Source organism: Bombus huntii, chromosome 2 (genome assembly GCF_024542735.1).
Source record: "Bombus huntii isolate Logan2020A chromosome 2, iyBomHunt1.1, whole genome shotgun sequence".
NCBI lineage: Eukaryota > Metazoa > Arthropoda > Insecta > Hymenoptera > Apidae > Bombus > Bombus huntii.
In genome coordinates this window covers 5,243,747-5,266,970 of record NC_066239.1, presented here as the reverse complement: position 1 = coordinate 5,266,970, position 23,224 = coordinate 5,243,747, and the positions used below count along the sequence as shown (strand labels likewise).

General features: G+C 34.4%; 1 protein-coding gene across 7 annotated transcripts in view; it reads left to right on the top strand.

Moving 5' to 3' along the window:
- The window catches only part of LOC126877502 (uncharacterized), a 206,124-nt gene that overhangs the window by 138,984 nt on the left and 43,916 nt on the right, over positions 1-23,224 (top strand). For 6 of the 7 annotated variants that reach the window (XM_050640208.1, XM_050640207.1, XM_050640222.1 and 3 more), the window contains 2 exons: positions 10,041-10,934; positions 16,313-16,393. In XM_050640208.1, the coding sequence (XP_050496165.1) occupies positions 10,041-10,934; positions 16,313-16,393 (975 nt within the window). The remainder of the gene's footprint in view (positions 1-10,040; positions 10,935-16,312; positions 16,394-23,224) is intronic. The other variant, XM_050640212.1, reaches the window with a different exon arrangement.

The following is a 23,224-nucleotide window of genomic DNA, read 5'->3' as shown; positions in this document are numbered from 1 at the left end:
TTACGAACTCGTAGCTACTTACACGGAAGACAATATAGCTATTGCTCGTGGGTTACGGTTCAATCGTGGACTCTAAGGGATGGCTGCATTTCTCAGCAGAGGTCACGAGATTTAATAAAGAAAGTTTTGGATAAAAGTGTACATTTAAACGTCCAAGTATCGTATGTAGAGAAGAGATACGTTTGTGGTCATTGAGTAGATTGATTAAGACTGCTGCGGTGTCCGAATTTCTGTTTCAAGCTTATTTTCATCTCAACGAATAGGAAGATTCTCGATGTTTCGAGGAAAAGTTTAACACAAATCTTTAATGAAGATCGCATATATTAACAATCATCCCTTCATATTTTTCTGAAGCTTGGAAAGATAAACTTTTCGGAATAAGAAATCGTGTTTGGACTTTGCACTTGCATTTTGAGCCCAAAATGCTTATTCCGAAAAGCCAATATCAAAATATCTCAGCATAGTGAATTTTTGAAATCCAAAATGGTTAGAGAACGTAGCAGAATTAAACCTTAGATTAAGAATTATAGAATGTATTCATTATATGTCTTGTATTAGGTATATTGTATATAAAATTTTCAGATTCTAAATTACTAGTATAGTATAGTAACACTATATACGCTGTAAAATTTCCTACTGGCTCATTAAACTTAGACAATTAATTACGAAAGTTTCTCATTTAATTCACTCGGCAGTTTCTATCTTTTCGTTAATCTTGTTGCAAGATAAATCTACGATCGAACAAACTTTTTCTGGTGTATCTTTGGTGAGAGCTTTTAACGTAAATTTCCAACTGTGTTAACAACGGTTACCTGTTCTTGTTACTATTTTGCTATTTTGCAACTATTTTATGCCATGCATAATGACATGTAACTTGGGAATTGTTATACATAACAGTTACTTATATTCTTTATTTATTTTTCTATTTCCTCTGTAAATATATTTCCTATTCGAATGTCACTGGTTTTATAAGCGTTGGAAGTCTTTCTACTAATTTAGGAGTTTCTAACTTTCTTAATCTAACTTATCAGTCGGAAATTAAAAAGCCTAAAGATGAAGAACTCGTCAACCAACGAAACGGTTCTACAAGATTTTACAATTACAAACGTCAGTGTTTCTATCGCGTATTATCTTTTAGAAATGAATCTAATCGCATCATTCTAATTTCCACTATATTTCGCAATCAAACTAACTCTTGTCAGAAATATGTAAACGTTCGGATACTTTTAAACTCCTTAAGTGCTGGTGGCCTCCTCAATGTCATCTGTTAGTAAAATATATCTATACGAAGCGTCAGATGTCTCGTCACCCATCCGCAATATGTTAACAAATATTGCGCAATAACAGAGTCCACGTGTTAACCGTAACCCAAACAGCCACCCACGCACGAGCAGCGTACGTCTTTCTCTCTCTTCCGGATGCTAGGAGAGTGACATACGTTCATATATACACGCGCCACTCGGCCTCGTTCACGACATAAATCTCGCCAGGAATTCAACAGCGCGGAAGCCAATAAACGCGAGAGCCAACGAAACGAGTCGTTTGCCTCGAAAATGGAAAAGAAACGGCTAACCAGGCTGTCTTATTTTGTTTTTCCTTCGATCCACAGTCAACTCTTGCCGCTTTGATATTACACGGTGCCATTTTAACGGGGAATTCCGGCTAAGTCACCGTATTCCCCGCGATCTCCCCTAGGACCGGTTTCGAGAGCCTTTAATCCTTTCTGCAAGATTTCTTGAACGTTCCTTGTTACTTAGAATACCGGCATTTAACGTTAATTGGAATATCGTGTGCTCTCAAGTCTCTTCCTTTATGTCTTGTTCAGGGTTTTGCCTTTGTCCCTCGATTAAAGGATTTCATTCGTCTTTTCGTGCAGCTTTCACTCATTAAGGACCAATGTTGCATTAATACCTTTTAAAAAGTATTTTGGGAAAGAACTCCGGATATTTGTTTAATATTTCCTAGGTCCTAACATCTTACGAAATTTGAAGAAATTGAAGTATTTATAATGTAACAAACTTTGATTTCATCATGGGAATCTCTTTTGTCTCTAATTTTTGCAGGCTTCTGTAAAGTATTATATACCTCTGATATGTACTTTTTCATATTTTCCAATATGTAGTATTATTTATCGAATCTAACTTCTACGCATCATTGGTCATTATTTCGTGCTTAATGGATTAATTCTTAAAAAAAACTATAAAATCAATAGTATATAAAGCAGGCAATATTATTTTTCAATAAATTTAACATTGGTATATAGAATATTGTAATTGCTAGCAATTGGTACTACAAAATGTTTCTTTCTTTTCTGATATCTAATGAAAGTGTAAACTTTATGTTACTAACCATGCGGTTATTACCGAGAATCTGAACTATTGAAATTTAATTTTAACGATAAAGCGTTTCGAGAAATTTAAGTTCAAATCAATGACACGAAGGACTTTGTACGAGTATACACGATTTAGCATAAAATTCAATGCTGTCTCTGAGTTAACACAGGACCGCAAGGGATTAAGGGACAATCGAGAAATAGTGTTCGATGTCTGATCGTTCCGTTGCTTTTTACCTCGTGAAATAGCGTCAATCTAAAGGAACGTTGCACCGCACGAAAGTATTGGCTAACCGCTGGTCACCGTAATTCTATCCTCTTTGCCGATCTCCTCTTCTTCAGCTGCGATATCAACCACATTACATGCTCTACTTTATCCTAGATGACATAGTTAATGGTCAATTGCTGTTCCTACTTTCGATGGTATCAAACGATCACGTCAAGGATCGAAAGATAGAAGTGACGATGGAATCCGGACAAATCGTGTTCCTTCGAATTTTTAGTATTTTTAGTTTTATCACGCGTGAATGAACATGTGAATGGAGGTACAATTTGTAGAGAAAATAATAAAAGTACGATATAACGTAGTAATTTCTTAACGAGTGGTAGCACATATGTCCATGTACATGTATGTGGTATTTCGATGTTTTATTTTATCATAGTTTAAGAAATTGGCGCAAAATAGTAAATATTTATAACTCTGATTATAGACAATTAAAGATCCGTTAATACAAATATCTTCATCTCTTTTGATAAATGACAGAGAATAAGAACTTTAATTCGTGAGTAAGTATGTAGTTCTTCAGGAATAAACCAGTAGATATAAATTTCGAGTTTTTCAAGCTTAAGATACAATTGTTTATTTGGTATCGTTAGGATTTAAATGTACAAATACTTGTTTCAAAACTGATTCAAAGATTTTATAAGCTTTTCAAATCACTGTACTATGATAGTCTACATAAGACATAAAAAATTCCTGCGGGACTGTGGCTCACATTATAAAGTTTACAGCAGTTTGAACAGCAGAAACTGATCGTAAAAATCTCAAGAGACCGTTGAAGTTTTTATACTTTATCTGTAGTCCAACAGACGAAAAGTAGGTAATAAAATATTTTAAGTGCGCCACTGTGGTAAACAATCAAATATAAATGTTTGAAATGAATCACAGCTAACATCTTCGTCAGATATCGCTACAGCTGAAAGATAAACTTGTTTCTAGAAAAATGTAAAATTTGCACGTCATTAATGCTGTACTACCACTTGTTAAATAATAATTTAAAAATCATATACTTTAGTGTTCCCAAAATGTAATATAGAAAATTTAAAATCGGAGATATAAAAACTACTTCAGTTTTTTCCACAAAATTATAAACGAAAGATTAATCCATTGCCATTTTATATATTTATTGTAACTTTTCGACAAAGCATTTGCGTGGTTATGTATATACGACATATCTTTCTTTTCTCTTATTCATAGACACAATATTCAATGTAATTTTTTAAAACGTAGGAAATAATTCGTGTCACGAAACGAATGTAAGATGTTTCACAAACCATATCGATCATATTGCTTTCATCAGCGAATCAAAAGTGGAAGAAACTAATTTAGAAGCTATAAATAATTGCACGCCGATCATGTGGTCTTTCGTGTTTTATAGCGACACATAAATTCAAGCATCGGTAGTTAAACATCTGGAGAATAAAACACGAAGCTTTACGAGCTCTTTTATGGTGTTCGAAGGGACACGATAAATTCCCATCAATGTACTCTTCTTATCTTTAAGCGGCATGCACCGTTGATTTTAATGAAGCACAAGCAAAGAGAGAGAAAGACTAAAAGAGTAATTTTTAATGGACGAGTAACACGGAAGGGACAGTTTTCCTCTCGCAATCTCCACGACCGTTTTATTTCCAAGCCACGGAACAATTTACCTAAAACCTCGTTTTCACACGTCCGCCTCGACACAGACGCGTGAACCAGTTAATTCAATTTATCTGGAATGCTTAAATGCCACGATTGCACTCATTAAGCTTATGCGATAAAATTTAACTACTTGCAATGTACAAAACAATTGTATATAATATCTACAAATGTATAGTAATTCTTTTATAAATGTATAGTGTATAGCATATATTTTCTATTATTATCTATATCATCAATGATTTACAATTCGTAGATAGATTCTGCAAATTATGAATAAGTAGATTCCAATTCCGTTTAAAAATAATACATATATTAAACGAAAAGGTATAACTGTATTTTATATATAGCTCGTTATATGAAGCAGTAAAAGGGTGAAAAACATAATTAACAATGTACAAGATTATACGACCAACATAGGAAAGTATTGGAAATATTGATTAAAATTATCAGACTTTAGATTTATTTATATTAATCTTCTTGATTTCTTGTATGCGATTTCTAGATTTTTGAATTGTACTTTCTCGATAAAACTAAATAGCACAGGAATTTTTCATAGATTTTTAACAGAAGAGCTTTGGGAATTTGTAATACGTTTTCATGATAGCTTGCACTATCGTTTGTTTTAAAACTTTATAACCGGGTATAATATGCAAAAACGGTAACACGTACGTGATGATAGCCCATCCATCTTCTAGATGAATGAATTCGTGTGAAACATACATAAAGCATTTAGAGAGATTGGTCCTAGCGGAGTGTAGCACGTATCGAGGGATCAATGGCACGCGAAACATGGAAAAAACTAAGTGTATAATAAATTCTGGTAGTAAATCGCCTAATTACAAGGAAAAAGATCTTAGAAGAAATAAAAAATTAATAGTAATTGATTTTATTGATTTTGTTAGTTCAATGATTTTAAGACTGTATCCTACATTAAATACGTAACTGGGCAAAAATCATTTATTTCGAATTAACGAAATTTAATAAAAATTATTATTCGTGATTACTATACGCCGCTACATTACCACTCACTAAAATGGATTAATAAAGTATAACGTAATAACATAACGTAGAAAAATTGATACGATATAGAATTTTTGTGAATATCGAATTAAAATTATGAAATAGTTTAGTTTCGATTAGTAATCCTCGCTACACGTGTAAGTTTACTGAATGCATACGTGGTATTTAAGATTGTACAAGTAAGTTAGATCCGATATCTATAAATGAAAAATTGTAAATCCTCCACATGATAAACTTCTCACGCGAAGAATTACACACGCGAAATCAAAACTCGACAACGAAATAAAAGTATCGCGACATAAATAAATGATAAGAATTCCGGTAGCAGGGAAGCAAAAAAGAAGAAGAAATGAAATAAAAAATGAAATATAGAGGAGAAAGAATAGTATGACCATTCGTTAAAACGAATATATCAGAAATTACTAGCGAGTAATTCAAGAAAAGTGCACGCATTAAAATTAGACTGCAGCATTCTTTAGCATTTGGCATGTGTTCATAAAGAATCTACGTTCCTTTCTTTACTGAGATAGAATCAGTTTGTTAGCCAAATTGCGACTGTGTCTCCTGGCAATCTACTGGCAATTATTAACAACGAAAAGACGAGTATAGCTGAAGATTGGTGACGTTGATACGTGGCCAATCGTGCAGATTGTTCTTTTTACTTCTGTTTCCGAGTAGCGCCGAGAACAATGTTCTAGTGCTGAACTTTTAACGCATTATCGATCCACGAATCGCGTGAGTCCACAAGTTTCATCCTTCAAGTTTCACGAAGTAGAACCAAAAGCAAACGTTAGACAATTGGCAAAATGAAAGTATTGTTCCACGTTGTACAATGGCTATAGAAAAATGTTGGCTCATCGTTGCATTTTCTTTTATAGTTTGATTGAGCGTGGATATATTGCGATAATTTGTTTGTTATATTCGAATGGCGAAGAACAATTGTAATTAATCGGTGGTCGATAATGTGTTAAAATAACGTCCTCGATACACAGTACCTTTTGCATGAGAAGCTAGAATGCAAGATACGTAGAACTTTGTATCGATGCGTAGTTGCAAGAAATCTTGATGAATTTTTCTATTGTGGATCTTTGGTAAGGGAAGTACGTGAAGTGTTGTGGACCGATTTCGAATTTAGCGGAACTTTGTATAATTATCTAATATTTTATATCATAGCAAAATCTTATAAATTTATCCAACATTTTATATCGTATCCTTGTTATAATTTGTTCTTTTTCCATTATATTGATTTTTTTCCATTATGTCAATTTGATATCAACAGACAAATTCAATTGCGAAAGGTAAGAGATGAACGAAGATTAAACTATAGTGTGCTGGTGTGAAACACCACATTATTTTGAAATCAAATATCTCAACAGAATTTTTTGAAACAGTTCGTAAAACATTAAATAACTATAGGAACGATCAAATATGAACCAAATATATTTTACTTTGTTTATTACAATTCTGGGACAAAATTCTAGTTTCAGTTTCAGAAAGTTTCACTGAAATCGGTGTATAACGTCTCGTACTAAAATATTACAAAGAATAATAAGCAAGAAAGTATGAAATTGCTAAATATTTCACTAGAATAGAATTGTTATCAACGTCATTAATAGTGACGCTGGTGTTTCAACGAATGCTGATGCTTGACACCCCAAATGCCTCCCTTCTACCAGCTCGTCTGAATTAGAGAAGAAAGACTAATTCCCAAATGTATCCTGATCTCCGAGCACCCAAAACGTTTAGCGAATAACACACGTACAAAAATAAACACTCTAACACTTAACGCTGCTAATTTAACACAAGAAAGACGCGTTAACAATTACAACTATATACTGAACATGGGTGTGTTAACGATTAAAGAATGCGTAGTGGCATAATAAAGTTTATATCTTTAGTTTCTGCCTCTGTCTATATAATGTACTTGACAATTCTCTCGATGTTTCTGTCTCTGTCTGTTCGTCTATATCTGTCTGTCTGTCTGTCTGCCTCTCATCCATCTGATGCTCTAATACTTAAGACTGATCTTACTCGACTGTCGCTCACTTCTTATTTCAAGCAATTAATCACATAATTATCATCTATGATCTATTTTCCATAGTGTTAGAGAACGAATCTGTAAAAAGAACAACCGAGAAACCCGAAAGAAAGAAAGTCGACATAAATAAAAGGAATCGGCGTGGTCGTTCTGCAATGGTGTGTTTCTTTCGTTTCAATGGATTTTTTGTCGAATGGAACGCAAGTAGAATTAATCTGTCTGCTTGCAACAACTATAGAAATACGTAAATATATATATATATTTATATTTATTATATCCATAGCAAAAATGTGTGGAACGAGATGTTTCGAAGAGATTGCTCCTTAGCAAAGAGGTCTTGCGTCACGAATGATGCATGGATTTTGCAAAAAATATTCTATGGAGCTTTGAGAACGAGCCAAACGATTCAAGAGACGTGGCACATCGTACTTTTGTTCATTTTTATCGGTTCTCGCAGCGACTTTGCACGGGATTCACCAATATAAAACGCATTCAATGCGTTTTGCCAGAAGTGCGATAACGGTTGTTTTCTTTTTCTTTCCGATTTCCTTTTTTCTCTTTTGCTAGAATCGTTTTGGCTTATCTGTTTTTTAGTTCTGTAACATGCGTTGCAATTTTTTCATTTTTATTTCTTCTTCGTACGGCCGACACGATAACTAACCACGACTGTCGGTTAGTTGTTTGGTTACGTATTTTTAAGAGACAAAGAAAAAGAAATCATTTCAAAAAAGCTGACCATTTTAATTAAAGACAGTTTGCCTCGATTCGCGGTTATCGACATTCAAAATCGCTCTGTCGCGCAAAAGCACCCGTAAATCCTCCCGAGAGCTTAGGACTTACAACTCCTTAGGAATAGCGCTACGATACTCGTTTGTCTGTGTTTTATCGCATATATTAAATAGACCGCTTAAAAAGTGCGAACGTAAGTTCCTTTCCTGTGTTTGAGATTACGAGAAACAAGTATGTAATACGAATGGTAATTATTCAGCTTAAAAGAAACGATAAGATAACGTAAAGATTACTTTTCCTAAAACGTTCTAGACTCTCAAGCTTCTCTTCTTTTTAATTGCGGTATGTGTTTCTCTTAGTACCTGCATTAGTAGAAGTTTAAGTTAACCGTGTGAACGATATCGTGTGTAAAGTTATTTATTTACACGTAATGCAAAACATCGAACGATGATTAACACAAATTGATTTTTTTTAGACTAAATCTTTTTAGAGATTTTTCGTTAAAGAAATAACAAATAAATATAGAAATAACGTTGAATTTATTCTTAGCTTTCCTTTTCCTGATATTATAAAGTTTATTATTAACAATTTTAGAAATCTGGGATGATATTTCCGAGGAGAATTATCTTTCTATTAACGATCAATATTAACAACAACAATCAATATTAATTATTAATTTTCGTATCTTCGCTTTTAGCATGAATCTCCAATCTCTTTACTTTTTCGATAATCTCAAACAATTTTTAAATATTCCATACTATATACTTATAAACCTTTTCCAACAAACTAAAACTTTTCTTTTTAGCCAAAATTTACAACTTTTACAACTTTCCTAAAAACAAAATTTTCCTATTCCTCTGATATTCTGTTATATCCTCAATCCTTAAATATTGGGAACTACACGACGTTACTTATGAATTTGGAAATGGTACAAACTTGGAAAATTTTTAACGTCACTGTTTCTATACCGGTCAAATTGTTCGAGCGTAACCGAAACTTATCACGTTCAAGAAAGAAAATTCTTTCGTTGGAAACGTATTTAATGGTAACGCGAAAGATAAACAACTTAGTGACACCAGGATGCATTATTCTTTCAAGCGATTAAATTGGCAATTAATGGCTCCAGTCACGTAGCTAAATCGTAGTTAACCATTTTATTCCGTACGCGTTGAAATGTTCCGCTTTACAGAAACGTGTTTAATTGTTTCTGATGGGCCACGATATTTTACGTTAATACAAAGGATTTTACACATGAAATTCTCCTACGGTACTGATTATATTGTCTCAATGGTCGTATTGCATAAAAAGTATATAGTCGGTTGTAATCGCCTTGCGATAATAATAGAATCGCTTGAACAAAGAGGTTTTATTGAAAGTGAATAATGTTTAACGCGTAGCCTGTGTAACATTTTACCGGAGTTTTCATTCACTAAGTAATTTAAACGTATAAATTCTCGAATATCGTATCTTGATCCATGCATTGTAATTATCCTTTTTGCAATTGACTTTTATCAAATAATATCATTTCCTGTCATGATACCTTGCTTAAAACATATCTATTTTAGTACTTTATTTACGAGTTATAGAATATTCCTTATTTCCACTTTCAACACATACGGAGAAATTATTCATGACTATATAAATAGCTTCTAATTATATAGATACTGATAACACGTCAATAAGTGTTAAAGGTAAGAACACGAAATATTTGCCGATTTACAGACCAGGCACTGAAAGAAATTTATCCAAAACCCCTTCGTGAAATCTCTTAATTTCTCCCTAGAAAAAGACAAAATCGTACTCTACGTCAAAAAGTTCCAAGCTCCTCGATAAATATCGAACGGCGTCTCTAGGTAAGCACAGAACTTCTAATCTCTGCGATCTCCCATTTGGAACCGTAGCTTCGACCCGATTCTCTGCGATCTGGGTCATCGGCCTGGACCTCGCAGCCCCCGTTTCGTCCCTCACTGGCGATCTATTCTTCTGTCTGTTCGCAGAACAAAGAGCAACCAACGGTGGATGAAACTGCGGACCACGGTGCAGCTCTCGTCAGCCATCTCAACGATCCAGAAGAAGCCACCGTTGAAACGTGAGGATTCGTTTCTCAAGCGATTCTCCACCAGACAGATCCCGGAGAGTCAAGAGACGTTGGACACAGGGGAGGGCGAGGGCGACGCTACCGACGACAAGGATTCGAGTGGGCGTCGTCGACGACGGCCACGGAGACCTCAGAAACCACCGAGGACCGTGGTCAATCCGGACGAGAACTTTTATTATTACTGGCTGATGCTACTATCCGGCTGTGTTCTTTACAATCTGTGGACACTAATTGTGAGACAAAGTCTGCCGGAACTACAGGCTGTGGCGCCAGTCATGTGGCTCGCATGCGACGGTTTCACTGATCTTGTGTTCTTTTTGGATGTGGCTGTGCAGTTTCGTACTGGTTACCTCGAACAAGGATTAATGGTGTACAACAGCAAGAAACTGGCCGGTCATTATCTCAAGTCCAAGTCGTTCATTTTGGACTTGCTAGCGTTGGTGCCGCTCGATCTACTTCAGGTGAACCTGGGTAGTAATCCGATGCTCAGGTTTCCGAGGTTCCTCAAGATCTACCGTGTGTACAATTATTACTATATGGTCGAGTCGCGGACAGTTTATCCGAATTTGTGGCGTGTGCTGAATCTCATACATATATTGCTGATACTGGCGCACTGGTTCGGCTGCTTTTACTACTTGCTCAGCGAAGCGGAAGGATTCCAAGGTGACTGGGTGTACCCGTACAGGCCAGGGGAGTACGCGACCCTGACCAGAAAATATCTTGGCTCGCTGTACTGGTCCACACTCACCCTCACCACGATCGGCGACCTACCCACACCGGAAACCAACGCCGAGTGAGTGATATGTCTCTACGACTACACGCTCTTCCTTTACTTTTCATTTTCTTAGATTTTTCCGTTTTTCTTTTTTCTTCCTTTTCGTCTATTCTATTTTTATTCTTGGTTCTTTTGGCTCTTTTTCTGTAATTTGTCGTTGTCCGTTTGCTCGTCGGTTAGATGGTAACTCGTCGAGTGTTCGCCACACAGGGCGCGGCCACCTCTAACTAGATTTCACCCATCGACGCTTGAGACTTGAGAGAGAATGGAATGTCGCCGCGTCGTTGATTTATATAGATTGCTGGTCTGATTTACTAGATTGGCCCTTTTTTGTATTTGGCGAAGGGGAAATATAGGTTTCGAAAGTGCGCAGAATAAAGAACTTTATTAAAGAAAAGCTTTATCAAAAAATACTTTAATATTAGGGAATAACAATTTTGGGAATAAATGAATTTTTGTCGGTAGGCAACTTAAAAGCGGGAACTAACTCACGGAAAATTTTAATTGGATCACGTATGAATTAAATTGAATTTGTATATACCTAGTTGTAGAGTAACCTGGCGCACGATCGCTATAAGTATTCAGCTAAAAGTCATTCAAAATGAGAAATAACCATGAAATAACAGTAGTAAGATATTACAGATTATTCGCCAAGTATTGTAAACTGTAGGGCAGAATTTTTAGTTGATACTGATTGGAGTTATTAAGATAGTTGTCACAACTGGCACATAAAGAAATTTTGGTTAATCATCGAAGATAGATTTAGCCAAAAGCAGATGTTTCTGATTAAATCGGGGGCACTTACGTAAAAATATAGAAAAATATTGCTGTTTGCAAAATATAAAGCAGTACTTTCTTTTCACTGATTCGTCAATGACTTTTCCATTACATCGTTGTTTCGTTGTGAATTACTATCGTTCAAATTATATCAGGTCGCATCGTTAGAAATTCCAATTTTATAAACGACGCTAAACCAGTATATCCATTATTCAACAACTCCTATGTAAAACTATATTTTCAAATTAGCATATTTATAAAATAGAAAAACAACGACCGAGAGGCAAAAATTTTTTACTCCTATAAAGAAAATAACGATTCCTCAAAATTCATTTATTCCATATAGCAAACGTTCTATCCATTTAAAATTTCTCGTTTCTTCTTTTCTGTGATTAGGATTGTCGCCGTAAAAACAAATTCGACAATGCATGTCGCCTGAAGTAATTGAGCCACTTATCTGTTAAATTGGTTAACATATTGACTGCCACGCGAAAATCATATATTTTAACACCATAGCGTTTAAGTCTTTGCAAAATATTACATTTACGAACATTTTTCTGACAATGTTATACAAGTCATTCACATTCCTAAAAAATTATTAGTCCATAAAATTTATCTTATTTGGTATCGATTAATCATTCTAAAAGATTTAGTAACATGGGTCATTGATGACCATTGTGGCAGCCACCGTGTTATCCTCACGAAACAAAATGTACAAAAAATTAATAAAATCATAGAAAATAAGCATCGATCAAGTGCTAAAATTTAAAAGGTTTTTCGTTTTTGCCTGTGGCAGCTCAAATATTAAACAATTCCAACTGATAATCGATGATGGCAAATATTTGGGCAGAGAACTGATTTCAGCGGAATAATTAACGAAGTGGGCAGAAATCGAACGACACTTTTCGAAATACATTTGCTCGAGCTCGGTAGTAAGCTTCTTTGAAATCGTACAAAGGCAAACAAGCTCGAATAAACTCGAATAATCAGGTAGAATTGATGAATATGGGAAAAGCAAATTTACCTACCGATCCCTACTTTTATTTTCTATTTTGTTTTTCTATTTTCCGCAACTGTTCGTTCGACTCGATCGAAATTGCTTCGTCGATAAATCCGATAACGAAAAGGTAGTCTAATAACGTCACGTGTTCGAATTTTCCATTAATTGCCCTCAAACGTTTCGGTGTAAAGCGTAGTTAGCAGTGAGTGCAGAAAAAAAAAAGAAAAGGAATGAAACAGGAAAATCGAATTACCTCGCGCGTATAAATTTGACCGAATAAAGGTGATAGCATCGAATGTCTAATTTGCATCCCGTCCAGGAATAACAGAATTCGAGAATTGCGACGTTGAAAAGAAGAAAAGTTGAATAAAAAGGGATATCGTTACGCCGACAGAAGACAAATTTATGCTTTGGATAATTGAACGCAAACAACACGAAATTCTGCTAGTTTGTTCTTATTTTATTTGCACTTCAATGAGATATTTCTGGAATATTTTACCTTGCAATGAAATTTTTCAACTCTGTACAATAATAATGTTTTATTGAATACGATTATTATCACGTAATATTTATTAATATCGATAACAAATGAAAATTGTAAACGAGGTAAGAATAATGTATAAACGCCACGGTTATTTATGTTTTATTTGCAAATGCCGTAGGAATCAACTTGAGTTGTTTGAACAATCAACATTAATTTTCTATGCATCTTTTAATATACATGGGGTAAAGACACATATTAAGTCAAATATAAACTATGAAAATATACGCAAATTGCAAAGATACAAAAATGTTTTGTCGTAATATAAATCTTAAAAATATCTGAAATCTCTCTGGCGACAATCGATACTCGAGCCATGTGAATATTCGAATATCTAACATCAGCTCAATGAGAATGTTTAAACGTTAAATCAACACCTTCATTCTTTTTTCTTCTTTTTCCTAATATTTGAAAGTAACGTGTCTAGAAAAGAAGAAACAACGAAATTACATATCACGAAAGTGCAAATTATGGATAATAGGTACAATATTACAGTAGCATAAATACTAAGAAAAGAAATTAAAAATTTTCTGTAATAACGATCGATACATAGATGATGCATAGCATCTCGATACGAGAGCGAACTTCATTTCACGAGGAAGGGATGAAAATCTAAAGTAGACCCAGTTGACGTCACCGCCATGAGATGTTAAGACTACTACTACTTTGGGCACATGACATAATAGAGTTTCAACGAAGTTGCTGATAGCTGGATATTGCATACGCTCATGTGTCGTTTTCCGTCGCAGAGTGCACTATTTGCTCTCAAAATATTGTCAAGATTCCTCAGAATATCTCTCGGGATCCATCGCCGCGAAATCTCACGAGTAAAATTCGAACGTAGTAATAGCATTAACAAGAAATTCATGAATATGCGAGCACTTATGATGCAAGCATCTCCTTGTACATTTCTAAGGCTTTCCTAAGTGTCAGCTTGTGATTAGGCGCGAGAAGTGGAATCTTTAAAAGTCGAGCAATGCATCAGAAATTGATTGTTCCACACAATAAACTTCGTTATTCCATTTTTACGTACAATTAATGAACACGAATCAGTGAAAAATTTGTTGAAATGTTAAACAGCACTTTTGCGGTGTAATAAGCTATCCGATAAATTTAAGATGTGAAACTATACTATAACACTGTACTTGACAACTTGCATAGATCGTGAAAGGATTAATTTTGTAAATGTATTCTACTGAATTATATAATATATAATATAATAAGTATATATATATATAATAAATATATATATATATTTACAGGACAATGTATGCAAATACTAATTGTCTAACAAATGAATACATTTACTTACTAATATACATTTTTATACTTAGCCGATACTTTTGTTAAAATTTTATGCAAATCCGTACATTAACCGAACAGTGCATATATTTACTAGATTTTACACTGTGGCATGTAGGTACACTTTGTTGACAAGACAAAATTGGAACCAGACCAGGTATTTCGAGCAGTATAAACAAATTTGATGCATCACTACTATCATGTGACACTGAACACGATCTACGTCAGATTATTCCATTATTTAGAGTCACCACTTAATTATAACATAATTAATCTTCACAGTTGTCACATTCTAAACTACTAGCGATCATTCTTCAATCTCTAACTCCATATTCAACGTGAATCCCATTTAAGCACACGTCTTAACTTAACGTCTTACAAATCAATTATCATACAGACAGTTTAGTAGACATGGAATTAAATTAGAAGCAAGATGCTTGCGTCCAACAAATCCGGTTAGAATAATCCAATAAGATATTCGAACATCTTTTTCTACGATTTAACTTCGCCTTGCCATCCTTTCCTTGATCTTTCCAATTTTTCTTTTGTTCTTTTTTTAGATATTACGCTATTATATCTTCGCAAGTAGGTACTCTTTTTTGAATATTTGTTTTTAAAACAATACATAATAGTTACGTTAGAACCAAAGGCATACTTTGGAAAAAGAAAAATATTCTCTGATTCATTATTTAAATGAATTTGAAATTTTGTTGCATGTATGACTAAAGTAAAGTGACAAGAGTTTAGATTTATTCCTGTTTTTCTATAATTACATATTTTACATTATTTTTGTTTAACTGCTGGGATATGTTAATAAATTTTATTTCTTTTCTTTTTATTTTGGTAGAGAAAGATTTAGAGAATTGAATGAGATTTCTAGAAATAATAAATAGAAATAAATTCTAGCCATGTTATTGCAGGTGAAGTTGCAGATCATCAAATTGATAGATGAAAGACAATAAGATTTGAGTAGAGGTCAACAAATATTTATTCTTTCGTTTCTAGCCTCTCATATTATTTAACACCTTGAATAACGAGCAAAAAACTTATGGTACACTAATTAACATAAAATTGTTTAATATAATTATTATCCACACGTCATGAACTGTATACTATAATATTATAAATTAAAGTACACCAGAAGTTTCCCAACTTTTCTCAATATATCATCTACCCCCTGCCATTGTTTTCTATCCTAAAATATCTTCCGCCATACGTCAGGACACCGAAAACCAAAGAAAATCGAACCAAAGTCTGAATTTTTCGAACAGACTGCGAGAAACCAGTTTAAGCTAACAAACTCCTATTATTTACTTTCATTTCCGTGTTCCTTCGTCATCGTATAATATTAATCCCTCGAGCCAAAGCTAATCCATTAATAAGAAACGCGAAAACACGAAAAACAAGGGTTAGGAGACGACTTACTAAAGAAGGCAGAAAAAGGAGACCAGAAAAAAGGGGGAAAGGGATCACAAGGAGCTAAGGAAACAACGCGTAAAAAAAGACTCCGGCAAAAAAATTCTATATTTCCTGAAAGATATTGTTTCATACTACTTGCGATAAATACGTTCTGTCCCGTTGAAAATTCTTGCTGTGGTCACTAATAACCTTAGAAGGTGCATGAGACCTTAAACACAGTAATTAAAAAAAAGTAAAAAAAGAAAAAAACAACGCGCGTACAGAATTCCATTTTCTCTTAAGTCAAGTCTCTAGCGAACCAGATAGATGCCTAGAAATTAGACTCGTGAAGCGGCCTTGTTGTTATTGTGTTGGCAGAGTCGTATCGGGCGGCAATCCCCGGAGCCTCGCTCGTCGTGGCCGACTGTCCCGGCTTCTGCAGTTCAAGCATAACGGAGGGTATCAGTATCGTTTCCAGAATTCAAATAACGAGAGCAATACGATATCGTGCAAAAAGAAACAAAAACGAATTAAACCAAAAAAAAACCATTAATAATAAAAAAGAGTTAAAGCAAGAGAAGAATGTCGACCGTAAGATCAGAGATTCGAAAGAAGGGGCAGGGGCAGAGATAAAGGGGATAAGACCGGAAGAACGATTAAAACGCCCGGACAGCGAGTGAGAGAGGAAATGATCGCGAAAATGACGATAGACTTACGATACAGATTGAGATTAAATGTTGAAACGGACGAACGTCATGAGCGAGTAAAAGAGAGAGAGAGAGAGAGAGAGAGAGAGGGAGAGTGGTGCAGTGGGGAATGAAAGTGACATGATGTGAGAACAATTGGTGAACGTGAGAAGAAAGGTTGATACGATAGAAATAGTAGAGTGCGTGCTGTGGATTGAAAAGAATCATTGAAATGCGAAATAGAGAGGTGGATGTTAAAAGACGGAAGAAGAAAGTAATTGGTCGTGTACAGTCAGGCAGGTTACGAATTTCTCGCGCGAAACGCGACACAGTGACGTAGTAAAAAAGTATTCGTTCGATGATCGTTTAGAGACGGTACTGTTGCTGAAATCTATTATGAAATAAAATCCGCATCCATGCATTGTGTCATGGTGTCGTGAAATGCGATCGGAGAAATAGAACAACGATGGAGTTTCTGCATGGGTATAAGTAGAATATATGTATTTCATTTGCAACGCTAATATTTTAACGGAAACTCCAATCTGTCTTGCTGGACGGAGAATGACTTGCCAAAGCTTAGCTGAATGTACTTTTTAGGTGAGGATTTATGACATCAAGTGAACTGGGTAAAGATTGAGAAAAATGGTTCTTGCGAATCAACCTTCGCATTAGATCACTTTTTTACGAGACAATATTGCTTATACGAAGAACAATTATATTATATTATGTTATACATATATAATGTAATATATATAATATATATATATACTTTGATTAAATAAGCAAAGGATATTGAAGTAGGTGAAAACATTATTTTCATTTTGGCTATACAGACTACCACTTTGCACACTCTTATAATTTTGTATGCTTACTAAAGAAGTAACAATTCGTCGTTTTCTGCAATTACTAAATTGCGTAAGTTCCTCTGATTATACACGAGTGGAAAATTTTATCATTGTTCCCCTAAAACTTTCTTAAAATTACCACATAATATATGATTAAAAAATACACGTAAATTTAATATCTGTAATTTGAAAAGTATTACGTAAAATTTCCTTCTCTATTTTTGAGTAAGTATATCTCATCCAAATGCTATATCTATTTAATTCCATTCGCACAATCTAATCGTACAATGCACTGAACGAGTGCACATAATTGCACTGAAAAGAACAAATACCCTGATGTCAAAGGAAAATAAAAAATTTCCATATAGAACGTAAAATCTGCAAAACGATGTTATCTGATACCATGTGATCCTCGATTGAGTACAAAAATCTCTATCGGGTCATTCTTCAAAATTGTCGCCCCTCGGAACATTCAACCACTCGATTACTCATATGTAGTCGACAATGTTAAAAAAAATGGAAAAGAGAACAAAGAAGAGGAAGAAACGCCAGAACCGAGCTAGTCTCTATTCTACTTTCCACCGGCGCGACGCAGTGTTATAACCGAAACTCGCGTTATTCACACGTCAGAAAATTTATGCGTGGCACATGTGTGCGGTCGCATAGGAGGCTTTCACGCACGCAATTCAGAATATTCACGGGTCGTGGCTGGCGGCAGCCTTTGACGACAGAACAAGAGGCTGCAAAGCCAGCAATTACTCTTTGTCGAGGAAGGTATCGGTAAATAGATGTCGACGGTGCAGCGACACGCGCAGAAATGCCTTCCTATCTCGCGTACCAGTGATCGATGTACGTTTCCACCCGTCATACTCGCGGATCGATCGTAAAAAACAAAAGAAAACGCCATTCGATCACCCTCGATAGCTCGACGAGGAAAAAAGAAAATTACGCACGGTCGAAGAAGGTTTCTACCGGCTAAACAAGGCTAACGTAACATCTGCACTGGACAGAACTGAAAGATAAGCACACGGACGGTCGTTAACTTAAGACTAGTTTCACACAGAGATATCGCAATACGCGTATGATAGATATTAATTAAATACTAATGGACATGTATACCAATGATGCAGTATCGCGATGCTCATTTGATGTATCTTGGCGAGGATATTTTTCGTATGAAGCCGACGGACGAAACGTTAAAACAAATTACGACATTCATACGGTACGCAGCCCGTGATACATCTATCACGACACACGTACACCGCGTGCAACCGATCTAACCTTTCTAAACCGATGTCTGACGACGAAGATCGGATACTTGAAAACGACAATGCTCGCAGTTCTTGCATTTAAAATGTAAATGTTTATGCGAATCTATCATTTTGTGAAAACAACGAAAGAAATCGGACGCTGCTCGAAAATTTGTTTCGCCCTTTAACCCTCGCTCGGTACGCTCTTAAAATCATCACACGTGGTTGCAACTTTTCAGAAGTTTAAGAGATGTCGATATTCTTTTGGAAAGTATTTGTCCTGATTGAAATTTTATTAAACATACTGACATTTCACGTTATGGAATTAATGCAAGCTTTTTGGCAAATTTATAACTTCTATATTCCTTTAATTTTCACATCAATCGTAAAGCTGTGGAAAGAAGTGTTAAGAAGCGCTATTCCTTATAATTCAATTAGTTTTCCATCATTATCATTCTTTCTACCTACGATGTTACGAGAATCAATTTCTCGCCATAGTCCGTTTTATCCCACTGCAAGGGTTTTTAGGCTCATATTTGTCGTATTTGTTAGAAACATTTAATGCATAAAACGGAGTGCCGAGCGGTCTTTTGCTATGTGATAATAAAATTCATGGAAAATATAAAAATACATATAGAATATATAAAAAGTTTTACTTACATTACAAGATTTTGCTTTAACTGTGTAGTTCATAAATAATTTCAGTTACATTTTTATGTAATTGAGAATCATACAACAGTTACATACGAAATGAAATGAAGTAAATTTCGTTTCTCACATATAAAAATCGGTGAATAAAGTCGATGACTGAACACTTGCATCGAAAATTAATTTTATTTGGTATAATTTACTATTACTTGTTATAAAGCTAATTGATTATCTACTTCACAATTATTGTTCGTTTGTTCGCAAGAACTGAATCGAAATTTCATTAAATTGATAAATAAAATAAAATATAATAAAATAAAATAAAATAAAAATTGATAAGCGAATATTATCATAGGAAGATCCATTATCTGACTGTAGTTATTTGTACACTATGAGAGAGGAAAGATTTTACCTGTATTATTATTATTCTACATCCGATGTACGAATCAATTAGAAGACATTATTTGCCTGTACATAAAAGCCCTGATTAGTGAAAGCAACCGTGAGCCGATTTAGATCTCATTTTGTCGTCCCTGTCTAATCTTTAGTATGGCGCGATCGTGGCATGCGAAATCGGATTGCAAATAATACGCGCACGGAAACTCTTGGTTTATATGGCTCGTGGCAGAATTCAAGTCACATTCCGTACCCCGCTATCGAGCGGTACGAACCGTTTATTGCCGATCCTGGTGCTTCCGATATTGCCAGAATTGACATATATTTATCATATCGTTTAAATGGAACTGGATTCGCTAGATTTTCTAGAACCGCATTCTTACGACTTACGTCGCGTTCGCGTATATCTACGTCGACAGATTCTTCGAACGAGGCTAAAGCTATTATACTTTTTAATTTAACGCTTGAATAAAATATAATTTAATAGCATGCATTTAGAATGCATGCTATTAAAGTTTTCAGGCAGCTTCGGAATTATATTAATTTGAAATTTTCTAGATTTTAGAGAGAATAGATTATATTATAAAAAATAACTTGTCCATCTTAGAATATTATTAACTCTCAACTGATGCGGTGCAAATCAGATGGCTGATAAATGAGCAGTAAAAAATTTAATTATTGATCGGAAAAAAATATCGACTAACAACTAGCCTTGCATTTTAAGGATAGATTCTTTCACATCCTTTTTATGTTTAATTTCAATGACAATTTCAATAACAATCTGACAATTTTAGACTTATTACAAGTAGCAGTTTCACTTTGAACGGATGACAAATCAATAGAGCATTATTCATAAAGGTGACGCATGAATAGCTCGATAACTTGGAAATCAACGAGGAACACCGATGTAGTTAATTACTGCTTGTCCTGTGATTCTCAGCAGAGATACGTGACACCTTGGCGCCTTAGTAACCGTGCTTTCAATATTGCTGCCAGTCGAAATGTATTATGCGATGCTCTAGGGTCTTAAATAATGTAGATGTCCCCAATTTGTTGTTCAGTAGAACACCTTCAAAGGCCAAGTTTAAAGACTAGAAAAATTTCATTTTTTTACGTCAAATATCTAGTAATATGGGGTTTATACTTAAAATAAGACTGAAAATAATTTAACGAAGCAATTTAATGGAATTATGGTCTCTGAAAAATAGATTTCTTTTAGGGAATATATTATTTCATTATTATTATATGAGTATATAAGAGTATTATATTACTATTATTATGTTATTACATTAGTTGTTACATTTAATATACGATATATGTTAGTCTTCTTACATTTGGATGTGTGTATAACGAATCTGAAAATATTGCACCACATTGCATCAGTAACTTTATGGAAAAACGCGAATGTCTCATTTAAACTTTCACTTCTGAAATTTTAGTTTCATTTTTAAACGAAATTTCTACACATGTTTAATCCAGAAAAAATATAACATAATTATACTTAACTTCCTGTTTCACGTCACCATTCGAATAAAAATGGAAAATATTGATGGAAAGAAAGATGCGTTTTGATTAAAAAATTTTTAGTAGACTTAAGGATTATAAAAGACAGCGATCAGTCGATTATTTTGATATTCCATATTCACCAGCTCATAATTCTATAGAGATATCTTATTATTCGCGAGAAAATCACTACAATAGGATCATTAAGGTCATTCAAAGGATATTCACGATCATTTGACAGCTATTCAGGATCATTTCGTGATTATTTTAGTCACTTAACATCGCTCAAAAGCACTTTATGGTCATTCAAGAGCATGTCAAAGTCATATGGTTGCTCAGTGTCCTAATTTGAACAATAGATCGAAACCCATATTCTGTCCATAACTATGTGAATTAGACAAGGTATATCGAGAATATAGAATTTCGCTAAATAAAGAATGTAAAACAATATATGATAAAAAGAATGCTCTATTAATATATAAAATTATAAATCATGCTAATATCGGGAATTGAGAATTTGCTAACATTAAAGGTTGAAAATTTGCCAGAATATTAACAATTTTCTTGCACCTTTTTGAGACATCTACTACTCATCTGGGAATCGGTAACGTTAAGAATTCTTCTATCGGTCGTTTTAGATGAACGTATTAAAAGGAGGTCATAGATCAGTTGAAGACTGTTTGACATTAGATTTATGCGACATCAGCCCAACGCGTTTAACGTGGGATCGTCAACCACGAAGAACGTCCATGAACGTCAAAGCAAACCGCCTGTGGTTTCCTCGCGATTGACAAAACGACGGAAGCAGGTATTCCTCGCGTGCTTTCCGATTCGAACCCCACAGAGATGGCTCGAAACCGACCAACCTCGATCGTTAATTTTCGCCAAATTCCCCCACGTAGAATTGCCTTGCGAGACTAGGTGACGATTTAATAAAAATCTAATTGTAGTCGAGTATCGTATGTAATTTCTATCTTAAATAATTACATGAATAAACTATAATTCCTGCGTGCGCATATTGTATATAGAAAATGTATTGTATGTAGAAAGTTTATATTTGCAAATAACGAAATAGTAGTTATACGTTTTGAAAATTGAAACCATTAAGCAATGAAGTCTTCAAGAACTATATGTTACTTTATTTGTAATTTATTCGAGGCTATTGTACATTGGATATTCGTCGATCGTAAGTACGAAAATAAAAATAATGGAGTATCGGCTCGAATTGTGGAACACGGAAAGCCTAACTTTTATCCTGTTAATGTATTTTCCACTTCACTCGTGATCGTTCCTTGCGATTTTTTTCTATATTTCGTTCGAAATTGCCGATATAATATTCATAGAAGCAGCTCGGTTAGTCGAGAATTGCGATCAGTATAGTGTTTCGTTCACTCATTATTTTAATAACGTTAATAACGAACCAATGAGCAACTACGTTCTAAAAATCTAACAAATTTTGTCTTAAATGCTTTACCTATCGGAACCATGTTAAATAAATACAAATGACGCTGCTTTGTATTTAAATAATAATTTCATATAAACTTGTTCCTTAAGAAAGGAGAAGAAAGGATCCATTAAAAGAAAAAAAGAGCAAGGAAAGAAACTTGTACAATCGTGTAACGAATCCACCATCTTTTAAAGGTGGAAACATTGACTTAATTTCTCCATCCGAACGCAATACTTCTGAAAGCCTTTAAAAGATTACTGCCAAGAGGAATACTTTACGATTTGATCGGTATCTCCGGCTTCTTTCAAACTTCAATGTATTGGAAACTTTATCTATTTAAGAAGATAGAATATTATTTAAAAGGCTGTCGCAAACAATTCCACATACTTTTGATTATATATTAAAACTAAACCTAAACCTAATCTAAAACTAACTATATAAATAAAAAATTAGATAACAAAAAGTAAACGTTAAGAAAAAAATTTAATTTAATGCTTATTAATAATAAATTCAAG